This window comes from Phyllostomus hastatus, unplaced genomic scaffold, assembly GCF_019186645.2.
Source record: "Phyllostomus hastatus isolate PE091 unplaced genomic scaffold, TTU_PhHast_1.1 phas_contig_150, whole genome shotgun sequence".
In the NCBI taxonomy this organism is placed as follows: domain Eukaryota; kingdom Metazoa; phylum Chordata; class Mammalia; order Chiroptera; family Phyllostomidae; genus Phyllostomus; species Phyllostomus hastatus.
In genome coordinates, this window is record NW_025333611.1 from 34,907,736 (window position 1) to 34,925,710 (window position 17,975).

Sequence of the window (17,975 nt, forward strand, 5' to 3'; positions counted from 1 at the left end):
AATTAAGACACTAACATAGTCTTGCTTTAGCAGAAGATACAGTGTTTTTGTACCATGTTATATATAAATTTTCAACCAGGAAACCAGTCTTAGATCAACAATACTGTCTTAGTGTGATGCATTAGAACAAGAAGTGATACTGCAGAGCTGTGAATAGTGCACATGAAGAGGAAGATTTTAATTGGGATTCTCAGGCATGCTACAGGACAAACCTGTTAGAGCATATGTCTTCTAACTACCATTTGCTCAACGGTTGATTTTTTTTTTTTTTAAACCTCTGGTGGTTAAGAATAAAAAGAAGAAACTTTCATCTTAAGGATACAGTGTTACGGTTTTCTTCTGATGCAGAACGACTGCAGTGCTTGCTCTACAGAATGAACTAAGTTGAAGAAGAGACCAAGCTGTGTTGCAGAGGAAAGGTTTCCCAGCACCCAGGAGCCCAGATTGGTGCATGTTGCCTTATGTGCTTTCATTGATTCATTGTTATGTGCTGTGTTACCACTGCATGTCTGTGCCAGGTGCCTGAGGAAGCATGTGTGTGTCTGTCTGTTCCGAGCCAGAAATAGAAGCATCTTGATTTGCTGTGATTTGCTTGTTAAATGTGAACGTTTTGATGAAAAGTGTTGCAGTTTTTAGAACAATACTGTAAGCTGCTGAAAGCTCCTGATTTCAGTTTGAAAGGAATTTGGAGAAGCTGCCTTTATATATATACACATATATATATTTAAAAACCCCACTGCAAATAGTGTATGATTTGCAGAAAGAAACATAACAGAATTTTATCAACATACTCATCGGTGTGGCTCTGGTTTGAAAAGGAAACTACCCTTTCCAGCTCAGGAAATGGCTTTTCTTGTTCGCTGTTATGCCAATTGTCTTCAGCCGTGGGCCTCCAAAGTAAGTCATTGTTGTTATTTTCTCTGACATTGATATAATCTAGTTATTATATTTAAGTTCTGTTCTGAATTGTTAGTGAGCTTTATTGTGCTGTTTTATTTTCTTCACTTCAAAAATGAGAACTACAAAGCAATCTATAAAGCTGAATCTTATGGCCATTTTGTTTTTCAGTTAAAGAAATCTCTAAAATATTCTAATATGCCTCAAAGAAGGTTTGTAAAATACCTTCATAATAATCTATAATGCACTTAAAATACAGTGCATTTGAAGTGTACTGTCTGAAGACTGAACCATCATTTGGGTATAGCTGTTGCTGTACTTCCTGAGATCATACTCTTTAATGTACTCCTGAATGTTTTGTATTACCTCATTTCCTTAAATGATTAATGTGCTGAGCTATGTTTACATGTACATATTTCACTGATACGGTATTATCAATTAAATTGTGTTTTATGAAAACTGGGTAATTTTTAAGCAGTGAAAAAATATGAAGAAAATACTCATGAAAGGTAATTATATGAAAATTTTTAATGTTTTTAAGTATTTTCAAAATAGTAGCAAGTGAACAAGTACTAGCTTGCGGGTGTTCAAGATCATATAATATACTTGTCATTTTAAAGCAAACATACTAACTGAAAAAAGCAAAATGCTACACAACAGGACATGTTAGGTTTTAGGAAAAATAAAGTGTAATTTAATAAGTTGTATTGTTCTTACTGGCTCCTGGTGTAGACCTGAATTTGATGCTACTCAGGTTATCTATCTTTCCTGTTATATAAATTTCAAAAACAGGAAGACAGAGAAATGAATATTTAGTTTTGTTTTATAAAAATAAGTGTTTTAGTAGGCACTGTAATTGTAACATTGACTATGTTAAGATTTCTTTCTAGTTCTGAATGGTAACAGGCACAATAGAGGCGTTTTTTTTTTTGGTGTGATCTGAAATTGTGTCTTTGTTCAAAGGTTGTCCTATTGATGGTGACTAAGGGAGAAAGACTCTGATAGCGTCATGATGTACTATTTATCTGAGAGATAGCTCTCCGCACATCTTTCTTAAAAGCAGCTCCTAGAGGAACATTTAAATTCAGTGTCCATTTGGCTTACAGCTGATTGAAGTGTAAAGGGATGGAAGGAAGCCTAGATACACACCTCACTTGTGCTGTTACCTGGTAAGACGCAGGTCGCCTCTCCAATGCAAATGCCACCTGTGGGGTCCGCACATCACTGGCGCTTGCTAGTGGCACTGTTGAGGTTTAAAATGATGTGTAGAAGGGACGTGGGTGTGACCAAGTGAAAAATCTTCAAGGAAAATTGAGAATGCAATATAGGGGTTGTTTCTTAGAATAACAACAAATAATAGCCTTTGGGTGTTGCTGGTAACCACCTTTTGATTTAAGACTTACCAAATACAGATAAGCCAAAGAGGATTTTAAGATTAGATTCTGAAATTTGTTAAAGGCCACCAAAGGTTACCTGGGTAGGATTCCGTGGTGGGTTCTTTACTGTGTGAGTCAAGTGTTTGTAATAGACACATCGTCTTCCCCTTTCCCCATCCCCCATCACTCGCTCACGTTACTGCGGATGGAGTCTTAGTTCTTGATTGTGAGTAAACACAGCGAACTCGTGATCAGTTTTTTATATTTGCTACTTTTGGTTTTCCAATACATTTTACTAGTTTTATTTATTCGTGTATTTTTCCCATGCTGCTACTTGGATTTTATTACTCTGAATTCATTTATTTTCTTAATAAAATAAGTATGTCTAGCAGCAAGAGTCTGGAACTTAAGTCCTTGTATGTTCAAAATGCTTTATATTAACCCTTGAATTAATTATCTCTTTGTATGTAAAGTGATCCATCTATAGTCTTTTCCCTGTAGCACTTGAGAAAGTCACTGCGTTACCCCTGGCACCCAACACTGGCGAGGAGAAGTCTGGGCGCCTGTAAGCCTCCTTCCTGTGTCATATGGTCTGTTTTCTCCTCATTAGTGATGAGTTGTGTTTTGCTTTGTTTCTGTTTTATTTTTTATCCTTGATGCCATGAAGATTTACCATGGATTGTTCAAATTTTGTTTTATTTTGGCAGTTGGCACTTGGAAGTCTAAGCTGAACAATCCCATTTGTCTTCAGGTGTGGGAAATTTGTAATGTATTGAAAACTGCAACCATTTTCCTGTTACCGCTTCAGATTTCGGGGACTCTGGATGTGCTCCTGAGGTCTCTAAACATTTGTTTCATCCTGTATTCTTACTCTGCATTTCCTGTTGGGTCTTCTGGCTCACTGACTCATTTTCCCTTTTTGACCTGTTGCTATTCTTCTATTTATCTTTTAAATTTCTATAACTTAATCATTATATCATTCATTTCTGAAATCTAAGTGCTACTTTTTCACAGTTACCCTTGTTTAATAACTCGTTATTATTTTATGATACTATTCTTTTTCCTCATCGTCGTATTAACTCTTTGTTCAGGCTGCAATTCTCTCAGTTGAGTGTTTGGTGTCTGTCTTCTTGGGGGACTGGCGCCCGTGAGTGGTTGGTTCTTAGTCAAGAGCTCACTTTCTGGGTCCATTCAGAGTTGCTCACGGAAGTGAGCGTGTCCTGAGGGAAGGGCTGTCCCCACTTCAGCTCCTCCTCCAGGCACTGGTCTGGGGGCAGTCGCATTCTCCACGTGCCCAGCCCTGCAGGTTGTCTGCTGGCCTTCATCTCACTCTACCTGTGTGCAGCGCTGGACCCAGCCGCTCACTCCCTCCTCGAAGCCCCAGTCTTCGCAGCGGCTCCCAGACAGTGCGTGGTCTCTCCCGCACCACGTTGTCTTCTCCCGCTCTCCTCCCTGTTCCCTCTGGTCCCTTATTCGCAGACTCACCAGGTCCTCGAGTCTGCTTGCACTTTCCGTAAACTCACTGTTAAGTGTGAATATTGATGAAAGCTGCTCTGTGGATTTTAAAAAGTTAAAGTGGAGAGAAATATGTCTTAGAATTTAAAAACTCTAATGTTGAGTTATTTAACAGTGTCTCCTCAACCCTTACCTTTTGGTAAAATTAGTTGACTTCAGAACGTGGTTCCTCTGTAGTTCGGCATGCCGCAGGCATCGTGTATATACCCGTGCCTGCTTTGATTAGATACAGCTGTTTCCTCTGGGGCTTTGGAGAAATTTTGGGCTGTTTCCATGAAAAGGGCTCCAGACTGCTTTTGGGGTTTTGAAATCTATTTCTCTTGTCAGCTGACACTTCTATGATATGTCACTATCGAGTAGTAGAAGCTTTTTTATAATTCTGGTAGCTTGCTTTTAATTTCAGAAGGCCTCATCTTCTCAGCCCTTGACTCATGTTTCCCATGTGCATAATTTGCTTCCATTTCATCTTCTGTGCTTTCAGAGTAATCTTTTTAAAAACCAAATTTCTTTCACTCTTTTTCTTGCTTAAAATTCTTCAGTAGCTTTTTTCTTGTACAGGAAATCTAAGCACCCAGGAGTGCTTCGTCTCCTGTGTCTTCCTGTACACATCCCTACCTGAGCTACACTGGTTTGCTTCCTGTTTCCTGAACAAGTCACGCTTATTCAAGTCTCTGGCCTAATACTGTTCAACAGAAATATAATGTGAACCACATATATAATTTTAACTAGTTGGAAGCCTCATCTAAAAAAATTTAAGGTGAAATTAATAGTAAATTGAGTAAGTTTTTCAAACATGTAATAAAAATGTAGTAATGATTAATGGGATTTGTTTGTTTTACTAGGTCCCGTTTGTATTTTACACTTACAGCATGTCTCAGTCTGACCAGCCACACGTCAGGGGCTCAGGAGCCCTGTGTGACAGGGCTGCCATGTCAGGCCCTGCAGGAGTGGGTGTTTGTCAGTGCTATTCGGAACACCCTGCTCTCTGTCGCCAGTGAGAATGAGGTCCCTCTAAGCCACATTTGTTATTTTAGTGTTTTAATTGGTGTCTTTACTCTCCCAAACCCCCATGATGTTTTGCTATTGCTTTTGTGCCTAGTATTCTTATTCAGTAAACAGGAAATTAGATCAGCAAGCTTGCTAGAAATTTATTTATATTTACATAAAATGAGTACAGAGTAGAGTTCTGAATGTCTTTCTAGGAGTAGCATGCAAGAACTTAGAGACATGGGGTGTGCACAGGAATCATCTTAATTTCTTGGTCTTTTAAATGAGGTTAATGGGTAAGTGATTTCTAGATAGGCACAGTGCTTCTATGTCAGGTAGCTACGCTTTAAAAAGCAAACTCTAATAGTGCAGTTTGAAATGTAACAGTGGATCTTTGAGGAATGTTGGGGAATTGTGCAGTTTTTAAGCATTGTGTTTAGGGTTAACAGTAAATATTACTTTACATTGACAGAGCTCTTTAAATGCCTTTCTCTTAAATGAAGTAATGCTGGGGTGTGGGTTGTAAGAGAAAAAGGTTTCAGATAGTGAAGTCTCTTATTAACGGACGCATTTCCCTACCGTAATTCTTAGTTGTGGTGGGTTATCCTTGAAGACTGAGTTGTTAAACATGAAGTGGAATCTTGAATATTCACACAACACTGTTCTCATGCCACATATGCCTATATTTATGACAGTATAGAATCAAGTAGGTCTCTGCCACCACCCCCCAAAATGAATTGCCTTAGGAATATTTCTTGAATAGATGCATGGATTTGCCTCAAAACATTATTCCTTACACTGTAAAGATGTTAAGAAGAATATTAGGGGAATATAAGAAAATTGGGAAAGTTTGGAGACTGCTGTGTGAATCATATCTTTATTTTGGGACTCGACTTCTTAGACCCTCCATAAATATGCTTATGTTTGCTGTGAAGAGCGAAGGGGCATACAGTATAACATTATTTTCTAATGTATTCAGCTGTTGAAGCCCTCCTTTCCTGCACTATATCCATGAATTTTCTTCCAAAGTATATTGTTGAAGGAGTGCTTACTCAAGCATCCATATCCCTAGCATAGGGATATACATAGAGAGATACAGCCCATATCTCTGCATAGTAGGGATAATAGAGAGCATCAGTGCTGCGTTCAAAGAAACAAAGTAAAAACACAAGTATTTCACTTTCTGTTGATGTGTCAGCTTCCCATACAGGTCCTTATGTTGGGAGTTTTTTTTTGTTATCTAATTTATATCAGTCACTTTCAGTGTACTGTTTTCAGTGCTTATAAATGTTTATTCTCAGCTTTGTATTATATATCAAGTATATTAGTAGTATTTATCACAAGGCATTCTAATAACATTCGTCTTTGAATCTTGCTAATTTAATTTTTTCATCATAAGAAGTCAGATTGTATACTATGTCTATAGAAGTCCTTAGTTGCTAAGGGTTATGGAATTTCAACACATTCCAGTGTCTGTGGCCATCTTTAAAAGAAGAGAAGGTAAGACAAAAATTTCTCTCAGATACACATGTGTATATTTGGTTTGAGTTTTGAAAAATTCAAATTATTGACTTCCGGCAAGATGGAGGAATAGGTGGATGCACCGTACCTCCTTGCACAACCAAGATTAGAACAACAATAATTTACAGATAGAATATCACTCAGAACTGACAGAGGATTTATCTGAATGGAAGTCGGACAGCCAAGAAGTTGAAGTAGACCCGTACATCCAGACTGGTAGGAGACAACGAGCTGGGCGGGCGCGGGGCGGCGCGGGGCGGCGGTGCGCAGAGGTCGGGGAAAATTTGGCGCGAAATTTGCGCGACAGCATCCGGGGCACAAGAACGACACAGCGGTGATCCCTGAGTACGCAAGCTGCGGCTGGTGGACCCAGTGGGGCAGCGATTGTGGACCAGGGCAGAGCTCGCAGCCCAGGATCCCAAAGAAGGGTCTGAGCCCAGGAGATCGGAACTACCGCCATTGTTCCCTCCCATCCCGACTCCCGCCCCCACATATAACGTCACAATCTAGCGACTGGGGTGCCCAGCCCCGGTGAACACCTAAGGCTCCGCCCCCCTACCGTTACAAGAGCGACCAGACCGGAAAAAAAAAAAAAGGAGAGACAGGGAAAGACATAAGACATGTATCCAACAGAACAGATCAGTCCCCCAGGACTCATCCTTTTGAGCGACCAAGAAATAGCCAATCTATCAGATGCACAGTTCAAAACACTGGTGATCAGAAAGCTCACGGAATTGGTTGATTTTGGGCGCAATTTAGATGAAAGGATGCAGGTTGCCATAAAAGAGATGCAGGAAGATACGCGGAGGATAGCCAATAGTGAAAGGAAGGAATCTGAGTCTCAAAACAATACAGTGGACCAGAAGGAAGATAGAATCAACCAAGCAGGAAAGCATAATGAAATAAGAATTCAAAAAATCGAGGAGAAGCTTAAGAGCATCCAGGACACCTTTAAACGTTCCAACATCCGAATTATAGGGGTACCAGAACAGGAAGGAGAAAAGCAACAGATGGAGCACGTATTTGAACAAATAATGAAGGAGAACTTCCCCCATCTGGCAAAGGGAACAGTCTTCCAAGAAATCCAAGAAGCTCAGAGAGCCCCAAAGAAGTTGGACCCAAGAAGAAACACACCAAGGCACATCATAATTACAATAGCCAAGGTAAAAATGAAGGAGAGAATCCTAGAAGCAGCAAGAGATAAGGGGACAGTAACCTACAAAGGAGTTCCCATCAGACTGTCAGCTGATTTCTCCAAAGAGACCTTCCAGGCAAGAAGGGGCTGGAAAGAAATATTCCAAGTCATGAAAGACAAGGACCTACATCCCAGATTGCGCTATCCAGCCAAGCTCTCATTTAGAATGGAAGGGAAGATAAAGTGCTTTTCAGATAAGGTCAAGCTAAAGGAGTTCATCATCACCAAGCCCTTATTTTATGAAATGCTAAAGGGACTTATCTAAGAAAAGAAGATGAAGAAAAGACATGTATAGTAAAAGGACAGCAAACTCACAATTATTAACAGCCACACCTAAAGCAAAACCAAAAGAAACTAAGTAAACAACTAGAACAGGAACAGAACCACAGAAATGGAGGGCACATGGAGGGCTAGCAGCAGGGGGGTGGGAGGAAGAGAGAGGGGGAAAAGGTATAGAGAAGAAGTAGCATAGAATGTAGGTTGAAAATAGATAGGGGGAGGGCAAGAACAGTACGGGAAATGTAGAAGCTAAAGAACTCATAAGTATGACACATGGACATGAACTAAAGGGGGGGAACGTGGGTGGGAGAGGGGGTACAAGGGGGAGGGGAGAGAAAGGGGGAAATGGGACAACTGTAATAGCATAATCAATAAAATACATTTAAAAAAATTCAAATTATTTACAGAATTAATAGAGGAGTGCTTTCTCCATATGAAAATAAAACAATTCAGTAAGATATTGCAGACAAAGCTAAAATTCCTTTGGGCCACCAGCCCTGGTCTTTCTCCTTCACTCGAGGGTACCACTTTTGATTGTCTGATATTCTGTGTTCTTCCAACTCTTTGCCCCCAAACCTAGATGAATGCCCAAAAGCGTGTGCTGTTTTTATGCTTTTTAAAAAATGAGTCACATCTTATTTTGTCTGGAAACTTGCTTTTTCAGTCAGTACACCTGCGACCTATCCAAGCCTGAACTGTTGCCTAACTGTGCATAACAGACTTACAACAGTATAGCTGTTCTACTTTTAATGATTATTTCTTTTTTCTTTAAACCATTACAGATAGTTTTTAATGAATGTTTTTACGCATTTTTGTGCACCTGTGTGCTGCTCTAGAGTATGTACCCGAAGGAGACTTGTTTAGTCATAAGATATATATTTTTAACATGTAGTAAAACTTATATTTACTCCCCAAAGTGGCTGCTCTTCAAATTGCTCTCCAGAGGAGCTCTGCCAATTTCTAACTCCCATTACCAATTTGTGAGACTGTCGTTTTCCTCCATAGCCTTGCTTGTATGTTCTTTTATCAGACTTACTCCCCCCCCCAATCTGATAAAAAAAGAAAATCATTTAAATTTTATTTCCCTGATGTCTGGCAAGGTTTAGTAATCTCTTGGAGTTGTTTCTGTCCCTGCTGCTGTCACTTAAGTGGCCCCCATGTTGAGATGAGAGAGCATATAAAACAGTTGCCCCAAGGAGTTGTCTGGACCTATAGAGAACTTTGAGTCAACAACTAAACATTTTGCTGGATTAAGCCTGTCTGAGACATACAGCAGCTCCTGTGTCACGGCATTTGCCAGAAACCTACAGTAGCTCTATGTTGCCCATAGGGATCCAATTCAAAATACCCAGCTTGATATTCAAGATTATGTCCTACCTGTAGCCTCTTCTTAATATATCTCTTAAACTCTATTTGTATACATAGTCTTCAGCAGACTATGTACTTTCATAATGTGTCTGTATTCAAGCTGTTAGCTAAGAAACTTTCCTGTCCCCAACATAAAACACTGACAGTAGTCCCCATGGACATGGGAGCTCTAGCAGAGCCCAGAAGTTCAGGTATAGGAGATGGGTGAAGGAACTGTGGGAAAAGGGAAAGTTTGTAGACCTGGTAGGGTTGGAAAGGTGATGGGGTAAGCGAGGTTGGAAAGGTGATGGGGTAAGCAAGGTTGGAAAGGTGATGGGGTAAGCGAGGTTGGAAAGGTGGTGGGGTAAGCGAGGTTGGAAAGGTGGTGGGGTAAGTGAGGTTGGAAAGGTGGTGGGGTAAGTGAGGTTGGAAAGGTGATGGGGTAAGTGAATTGAGACTGTGGTTGAAAGGTCAGTCATAAAACTCTGGTAGAGTCAGAAAGGAAAGGAAAAGGGACAGATAAGCTGAGAGACAAGGAGATGATTTAAGAAATCAAGAATTTCTATTAGAGGAAAACCATTTCCTTTTTGCTTCCTTTCCTGTAGAGAAAATAGAAACAGTTGGGTGTTAAAAACTCCCAGCTTAATGTCAAAAAACAACTTGGGAGGAAAGAGCAACAGATTTACAGTGAGGCTGCCTAGGGGTTTCAGATCTCAGTTGCCCTGCTTCCTGACTGTATGACCGTGGGCAACTTTATAACTTCTCTGATTCTCAGTTTCTTCATCTGTAAGTCAAGTATAATAGCATCTACCTCACCTGGTTGTTTGATGACTAAAGTAGATAACCTTATGTGAAAAGCTTGTTTGTTGTGAGGAGCGAAGGGGCATACAGTGTAACATTATTTTCTAATTATTCAGCTATTAAACTCCCACCCCCTTTGCTTCACCACTAATACCCTTGAGTTTTATTCCAAAGTACATGTGTACACAGTTTGTCCAGAAGGTACTCAGTCATGTAATATGAAAAATGGAGATATTATTGAAGAAGATACAAGAAACATTGCACATAGGACAGTGATGCCTCAATCCCCTTCTAAGTAGGCACCTTGAGACCTCATACAGTTCTCCCAATCACCATCAGCTGCCCTGTCATATTTTCCTGAATCTTATCAACAGTCTGAAAATCTCTTCCCTTTCAAAGGTTATTTTAGTTTTAGGAAAAGCCAGAAGTCCCAGGGTGCCAAATCTGGGCTGTAAGTCACCTGGGTGATTTGATGTTTCTCCAGAAAAACTCTGCACGAGACGTGATGCATTAGCAGGCATGTTGTGATGAGGCTGCCAATCACCAGTTGCCCATGGCTACGGCCTTCTGAATCATCCCAATAGTTTCCGGAAGAAATGTTCAAACTTAACACAAAATTTGATGGAGATTCCTTGCTCTACTTGCTCAGTCATCTTGAGTGCGCCAGCCACACAGTACACATGTTCACTCAACAGTGTCTACCACCCCCACCAACTAGTATAATGAAGTCATCATTGTTCACAGATGCGCATTCCAGTCCAGTCCCCTCAGCTGCCAGGTTACATTGATGTCACACAAACCATTCTTGTTAAATTAAGAGTGGCTGGGCTTTTTCCAGAAAGACCTTGTATATCCAAAATAAGTAAAAGTCTATTGTCCACCTTAAGACTTATAATCCAGCCATTCTATTCATATGTATTTACTCCAGAGAAATGAAAGTGTATGTCCATGTAAATATTTGTACACAGAGGTTCATAACAATGCTAGTAAAAAATAGTCAAAAACTGAAAGCAACCCTAATATCCTTCAGTAGTTAAATGCTAAACAAATAGTGGTGAATCCATATTAAGAATAGTTGAATTTTTTCCGGACACACTTCATAGAATGTGTACTATGTGTATAGTTGCTAAGGGTTACAGAATTGCAATACATTCCAGTTTCTGTGGCCATTTTTAAAAGAGAAGGTAAAAGAAAAATTTTCTCACAAATATGTGTATGTGTATATGTTTTTAGTTTTGAAAATATTTCAAATTATTTGTATAATAGAGGAATGCTTCCTCCACATGAAAATTAAATGTTTCAGCTAGATATTGTAGATAAAGCTGAAATTACTTTTGGACTAACTTTTCTCCTTCACCTAGAAATATATTTTCAACAGTTTACATATTTGGGACACATGGTGAGTACTCAAATGTTAGCTGCATGTTCACCATCATTGTTTCCATTAGATGGTACATGCTTGTACATCTGTGCCCACTCTCCACTTGTACTGAGCTCCCAGTGCAGTACAGATAGGTAGAACCCATCGTTTTCATCACTATGTTGCCAGCAGAGTTCCTGGCACAAAGTTGAGTTCAGTAGAGAGTACTAGAATCGGATAGATGTGAGTCTGAATTTTAACTCCACTACTTGCTTGAGTGTGAGATTTAGGGCAAGTTGCCAGTCCTAGTGCCTTGGTTTCTCATCAGTAAAGTAGAGAGAATAATAATGCCTGCCTTTTAGGGTCTAGTAGGGTAGAGATTGCTCAGTATGTTACGAATATCATTTCCAAGCCAGTTTGCAGACTTGCTCTTCTGCCTTTGGTTCATTGTGTTACTTGTACGGATGACCTTCTTCTCCTTGACCTTATCTCTGTGGGCATCTTGGAGTATAGAATGTCTATAGAAAATCTCTCACCTCTGACATCACAACCAAATGTCTGACATTTTAGAACTATTTTCAGTCTTTGCCTTTCCATCTACTTTTTTCCTACATGATATTTTTTTCTTTGTATCTAAACACTAGAAACAAAGTGGGAGAAAGTTCTTTGAATACTCCATACTCCATCAATATTAGTTTTTAATTGTAACCAGTTACGGTTATTGTAAACAGTTATAGTGAGCACATTGATTTTCTGCTGCCTCTTTAAATACACATAGTAGAGCTATAAAGTGTCCTCTAACTATAGCTTTAGCTTATTCCATAGGTTCTAATATATAGCATTTCAATTTTCTGGTTAAATATTTGCTGACTTCCAAGCATTACTTCATTGACCTGTGGACTCTTAAGAGGTCTGTTTTATAATTTCCTAGTACATGATCATTTTCTATGTTATCGGGGGTTTTTTTACTTGTTTCTACCTTATTTGCACTGTGGTCATGGGATATTGTGCTTTAATTCAAGATGCTGCCGTTTTACTGGTGTCGGCCACAGTTTTGCACTGGTGTGTGTGCATGCAGGTGCATAGCAGCATTCCTTCTCTTTCCGGTGGTAACGGCCGATTTGGTGGGGGGGCAGGCTTTTCCTCCGAAATGCTGCTACTGGTGGTAGTCTTTTTTGAAAATTCTAAAATACTACTGTGAAGTGGGCTTTCACAGTAGGTTTGCCTAATAGTATCAGAGTACAATTTGGTTATCATTTCCTAGGAGTTTTCCTAAGAATAGAGAATTTACCTTAGAAATGAAGTTGCACAGTAATACACATAAGACAAAAATTTGTTGGAGAAGTTAACATTGTGTCATGAACTCTTATAAAGGTGAAGTTTGATATTTAGAATATCTTAAATTATTTTTCTTCTGCAGCTTCCAGCTGATCTTACAAAGATGCACATTGCAGACAGCGCTCACCCACAGGTGACTCACGTGTCCTCCAGTCAGTCTGGCTGTAGCATCGCCAGTGACTCTGGGAGCAGCAGTTTGTCTGATATCTATCAGGTAACAGCTTGGGGGGTTGTGTGTCGTGTGTTCTGCCGAGTGTCCTGTGCTTGTGCCATAGGTGGTCACATGTCTTTAAGTAAGGTCTGAAATTCAGGCATAAGGTTTTTGGGAAAATGTCCAATTTACAAATTACTGTCCAATTTGCAAGCCTAATTAAAGAGATGATCTGTCTTTTGAGGGTGATTAAATATGGTCCAACAATGTATGAACCTAGTGTTCTTTTTAATTTCTTGTATCCAGGAGAATCCATGTAATGCTTGCCTTGGTAAAAAAAAATTAGTTATTAAACATCTGAACTTATGTTCAGTTGAACATAAACTTATGAAAAGGCAGGTTTTTATTATGACTGTGTAAGTCTTCTATAAGTAAAGTCATGAGGAAAATCAGAGTTGCTTTTGTATTGTAAAGGCTGTATTAAATTTTCTAGTAGCCACATTAAAAAAGGCAATAGGTAAAATGAATTTTAGTAATATATTTTATTTAGCACAATATATCCAAATAGTATCATTTTAACATGTAATCAGTACTGTAAAATTATGAGTGAGTTACTTTATTTTTTTATACTAAGTCATCAGTAATCAGTGTATTTAAACTGACAGCAACATCTCAATTCAGACGAGCTGCAGTTCAAGTGCCCAGCAGCCGCATGCGATCATCAATGGCTGTGGTATAGTACCGATCTATTGAAATAGAATCGTCTGAGGAAAACTTTTCAGACTGTGGTTCTGCCGAGTTACCCAGATTCAGATATTTTAGGAAAACCAGCATTCCTTTGTTAAGGGAGATTTGTAGGCAGATGCAAGATGGAGAAAGCCCCCATGTTGGGTTTGTGCATGGTCTTCTGCACAGAGTCATTGCTCTGGCAATCACCATCACCCCACCTGACGTTTGTAATAGATAGAGTAAAGAATTCTCCCTGTACACCAATTTCTAGTAAACACAACAGGAAATATTTTTAAAGTAAAGTTAAATATAATACATGGCTCTGGGAGCACTTACTGTGTGTTTGCTTAATTGTTGGACTCCATGCATTCTGCCCTTCCCCAGAAGTATCATCTTAGGGAAGAAATAACAGTCATTGCACACCTAAAAGTCAAAGTAGAGTCCTGTCTTCTCTGGATTCTGTGTTTTTTTCTAGAGAAGAACTTTGAGGAAAGTGCTCCTGCGTTGATGAAGTTCAGGGATGTGGCTATAGATTTCTCCCAGGATAAGTGGGATTGCCTGGACCTTGGTAGAAGAGATTCTACAGCAGGGATATGGTGTTAACCACATCTCTACAGACTATAGATAACCTAGTCTCACTCGCATATCCATTTCTAAGCCAGATATGGTCACCTTTTTGGAGCAAGGAACAGAACCCTGGATGACTGAGAAAAGGGATACGAGGGTATCACGTAGATTGAGATTCCAGGTCACTGTACTTTTCTGTGAACTAGTGAAGGGCTGCATACGGTTATCTTTGGCAAGATCATAGAGGAGATTCTGCAGCATTGCACTTACATTAGCATCTACAGGATGCTCACCTGCCAGCTCACCCACCTGAAGCTGGGGCTGGAGTACACCTACTGGTATGGTTGGAGGCCTTTTGCAACAGGACCATGGCCTTGTAAGTGGCTGACCTGCTCCAGCCTTCCATTTGTTTTACTTCCTCAGTAGCACCCTCTACACATCATTCCAACTTTTAAAAGTTTCATTTTAATATTGGATTAAACTGTGGACAGGTATCTTTGCCAGCTGTCCTGCATGTCAAAGGAATACCTCCATTACATAGGGAAGAAGATGCGTTTTCATGTCCCCAAAACCTGGACATCACCATTGGCTCTCTTCCCTTGGCCATCACATTCAGCATCAAATCCTATCAGCTCTGCATCCTGTAGCATTAATTGTGTTTGTGTACATATGTTTGATGTTAACTGAGATGTAATTTACATCTAATAAAATTCATCCTCTTTTGTATAGCAGCCATAAAGACAGAACATTTCCATCACCTCAGAAAGTATTTTATGCCCTTTTGTAGATGGTCCCTTCTTTCTCCTGAGCCCCAGCCCCTGGCAACCACCAGTGTTTTCTGTCCTTAAAGCTTTGCATTTTCCAGCGTGTCGTATAAGTGGACTCATACATTTAAATGATAGCACAATGAAACTTACAAAGTAACCAATAAGATAAAAGTAAACCTCAGTGAATTTAGGGAGAGTGAACAGATAAAAGGAGCAAAAACAATGAAATTCTAGAATGAAAACGGGAATTCAGGAATTTAAAAGAGAAAATTATCATAATACCAAAGTCAAATATGTAAAAATGTAAGAAAAATATTTTAAGAATAGCCAAAACAGGTAAGAAATTTCAGATTGAGGCTTTAGTTGAGCGTAGGACAATAGCCAAAGGATAGACTCAGTATAAAGATTAAAACAAGCAAACCAACAGAGATAAAAACAGAAGGAAAATAAATCAGAATCTTTAAGTAAATATTTGTGCACTCATACTTACATGTGTTTGGTATCCGTATACATGGAATGCAAATCTGAATCCAAGAGGAGCAAATGGTAGCAATGTTTACCTACTGGTGGTAGGTTTGTGGGTACTTTTTATTATGTCCTTAAGCTTTTGTCATGTTCATGTGTTTCTCAATGTTCATGTGTTTCTCAATGAACATTATTTCTGAATTTAACAAATTTTAAAGAGGATATAAATAGGGTGTACAGTTAAACAAAAGTTGAATAAAATTGTGGGAAAAGATTAAAGGGATGATTAGTAAAGGGTAAAAGGAATAAGAACAAAAATAATAGATTGATAAAATATATCCCCCAAAATGCAAAAAATCTAGACTACAATAAAAAACCCAGATCAGCAAAAAAAAAAATGGATAACCAACCAAATTGTATATGTGCAGTCAGATCCTCAGGACTAAAACACAGGGAAGAAAAAAGCTTCACAATCAGTATTGTACCCTTAGTCTTTTCCTGACTTTAGACCTTCTTGAGACACCTATTAAATCTTTAGTTACAGGTGTGTGTTCCCATTTTATGTACCTTGGCCGGCAGCAATTAAAGGGCTTTGTCTGGTTATCCAAATTCTCAGCATTTGGGAGATTTTAAAAGTGGACATCCAACCCAGTCATAGCTTGTAACTGTAGAAGCAGAGCCTTGTAAAGGAGTGCAAGTGTTTTTAATTTGGAGGGTTAGGGTGAAAAGAGAGGAGAGTCATCCTGACAGCAGTTCTTAACAGGAAAATTATTTACACCATTCTCTATGGCCAGACATGTGGCTGTACTCCTGTGCATTTCCTTCTTGGGAGTTCTCGTGTCTTCCGGTTTAAAAATAAAAGCCTTTGGTTTTCAAAGAAACTTCAAATAAAGCAGTTACCACAGTCTGGAAAAAAAAGGCAAGTAATGGTTTTGGTGTGAATATGTTTTTAATCAGATCACCCTAAAATGTAGCTAAAAGTATGCATTTATATGTTCAAATGTTCTTGAGTCAAATATTCTATGTATTCTGAAACAATGCTTAAACAAAATAGGAGTGCTTCTTTCTAGGTTCCTTTTTCTATTTATTTCAGTCCTGTCCAAGAGCTGGGACACTGAGACATGTGGGTTCTTGAACTGAAGCCCTTGTCTTTTCACTAACTTACAGTCTTGCACCACATAACATTTATGATGTAGAAAGAAAAGGTGGGTCCAGGTGATTTAAGTTAAGGAGGAAGCCCACCATGCTCTCTACTCGCCCTGTGCCCACCCAGAGTCAGCAGGGGAGCCAGGGGAGAGGGCTGGGGAGGAGGGGTGCGCTTTAGGCCACCCCTGCACATAGGCACAAGCACTCACACTGTGGAGCACTAACTCACTTCTCTTCCCTCCGTTTCTCTTTGTCTTTCCTCCCAGTCCAGTTCATCCTCCTCTGTCCTCCCCTTTCCCCCTCTGTCTATACTTCCCCTCCCTTCTGTTATTTCTGCTCTTGAGCATTACCTCCCAGATCTCTTTCCATCTTTGCCGTCCCTTTCTGTTCCTTCACTTCTTTCCCTCCCTCCCGCCCCGCCCCCCCGCCAGGGACTGCTCTCTCTCCAGTGGTGTTTCCTCCCATAGTCCTCCTTCAGCAGTCTTCAGTGTGTGTGCGTACACACACTTATGTCGTGTTTTTACTGTACTTTTTCTACTTTCAGGTAAGTTTAGATACCCAAACAACAGTATCTAGCATCATCTTACAGTTGCCTGCCATACTCAATGCAGTAACATGCTGCGCTGGCCTGAGCCCGGGGAACAGTGGGCTGTCCCATGCAGGCCGAGTGTGGTAGGCTGCACCTGCAGGTCTGTGTGTGTGAGTGCACTGTGGACCGCCCGAGGACCAGATCACCTCCCTTTTTTCAGAGCGAACCCCTGTCTTTCAGTGACACATGACTGTGCTTTTAAATAACCCGAGGCACACATTTATGCCCCACCTATAATTTTTGCTTGTATGTAAGAGGTAAGCATGCTTCTGAAAATCCCAGCGATGAATTCAGGTGTCACTTCACAGCATTACTACTAATTCAGAGCTCTGCTGCCCAGTCTCTCCAGCCTCTGGTGCCACATGTCTCTGGGATGTTTGTTTGACACCTCATCTGGCTTGGCCAACCACACATTTTCTTCCCCTTGTCCTCAGTGTTTCTGTTAAAAATATCCATGTCCTAGTTAAAACCCATTATCTTTATTTTTTTTAAACTTGTATTTGAAATAAATTCAAATACAAAAAACAGGGCTTTTACTTCTTCATTTAAAAAGCTTCAGTGTTTCACGGTTACCTGATTTACATTCTTCATTTCAAATTTGTATTCCAGTTCCAAGTCTTTCCCTTCTCAGCACAATCTGTAAATCTGGTTTTGTATTCCAGTGCTCTCCACTTGCACATTATAGATTCCGGTCCATGACTAACACATAACATCTATTCCATGACTGTGTTTGCCCTTTCCTAGCAAGGCTTCGGTCACGCTGCTCTGCCAGCAGCTCCACCCAGATCAGGGGCCCCCAACCCGCCCCCATCCATGGATGGCTTCGCATTACTGCCTGAGCTCCACCTCCTGTCTCCCCTACCCCACACCCTGGTATGAGGAAAAATTGTCTTCCACAAAATCGGTCCCTGGTGCCAAAAACATTGAGGACTGCTGGCTTAGATG

At 40.0% G+C, this 17,975-nt stretch overlaps 1 protein-coding gene across 5 annotated transcripts in view; it reads left to right on the plus strand.

Annotated features, from left to right (window-relative positions):
* The window catches only part of RAPGEF6 (Rap guanine nucleotide exchange factor 6), a 178,722-nt gene that overhangs the window by 81,391 nt on the left and 79,356 nt on the right, over positions 1–17,975 (plus strand). For 4 of the 5 annotated variants that reach the window (XM_045822778.1, XM_045822788.1, XM_045822816.1 and 1 more), the window contains one exon: positions 12,699–12,830. In XM_045822778.1, coding sequence (XP_045678734.1) covers positions 12,699–12,830 — 132 coding nt within the window. Of the gene's footprint in view, positions 1–581; positions 898–12,698; positions 12,831–17,975 lie in introns of those variants that run through there. The other variant, XM_045822807.1, reaches the window with a different exon arrangement.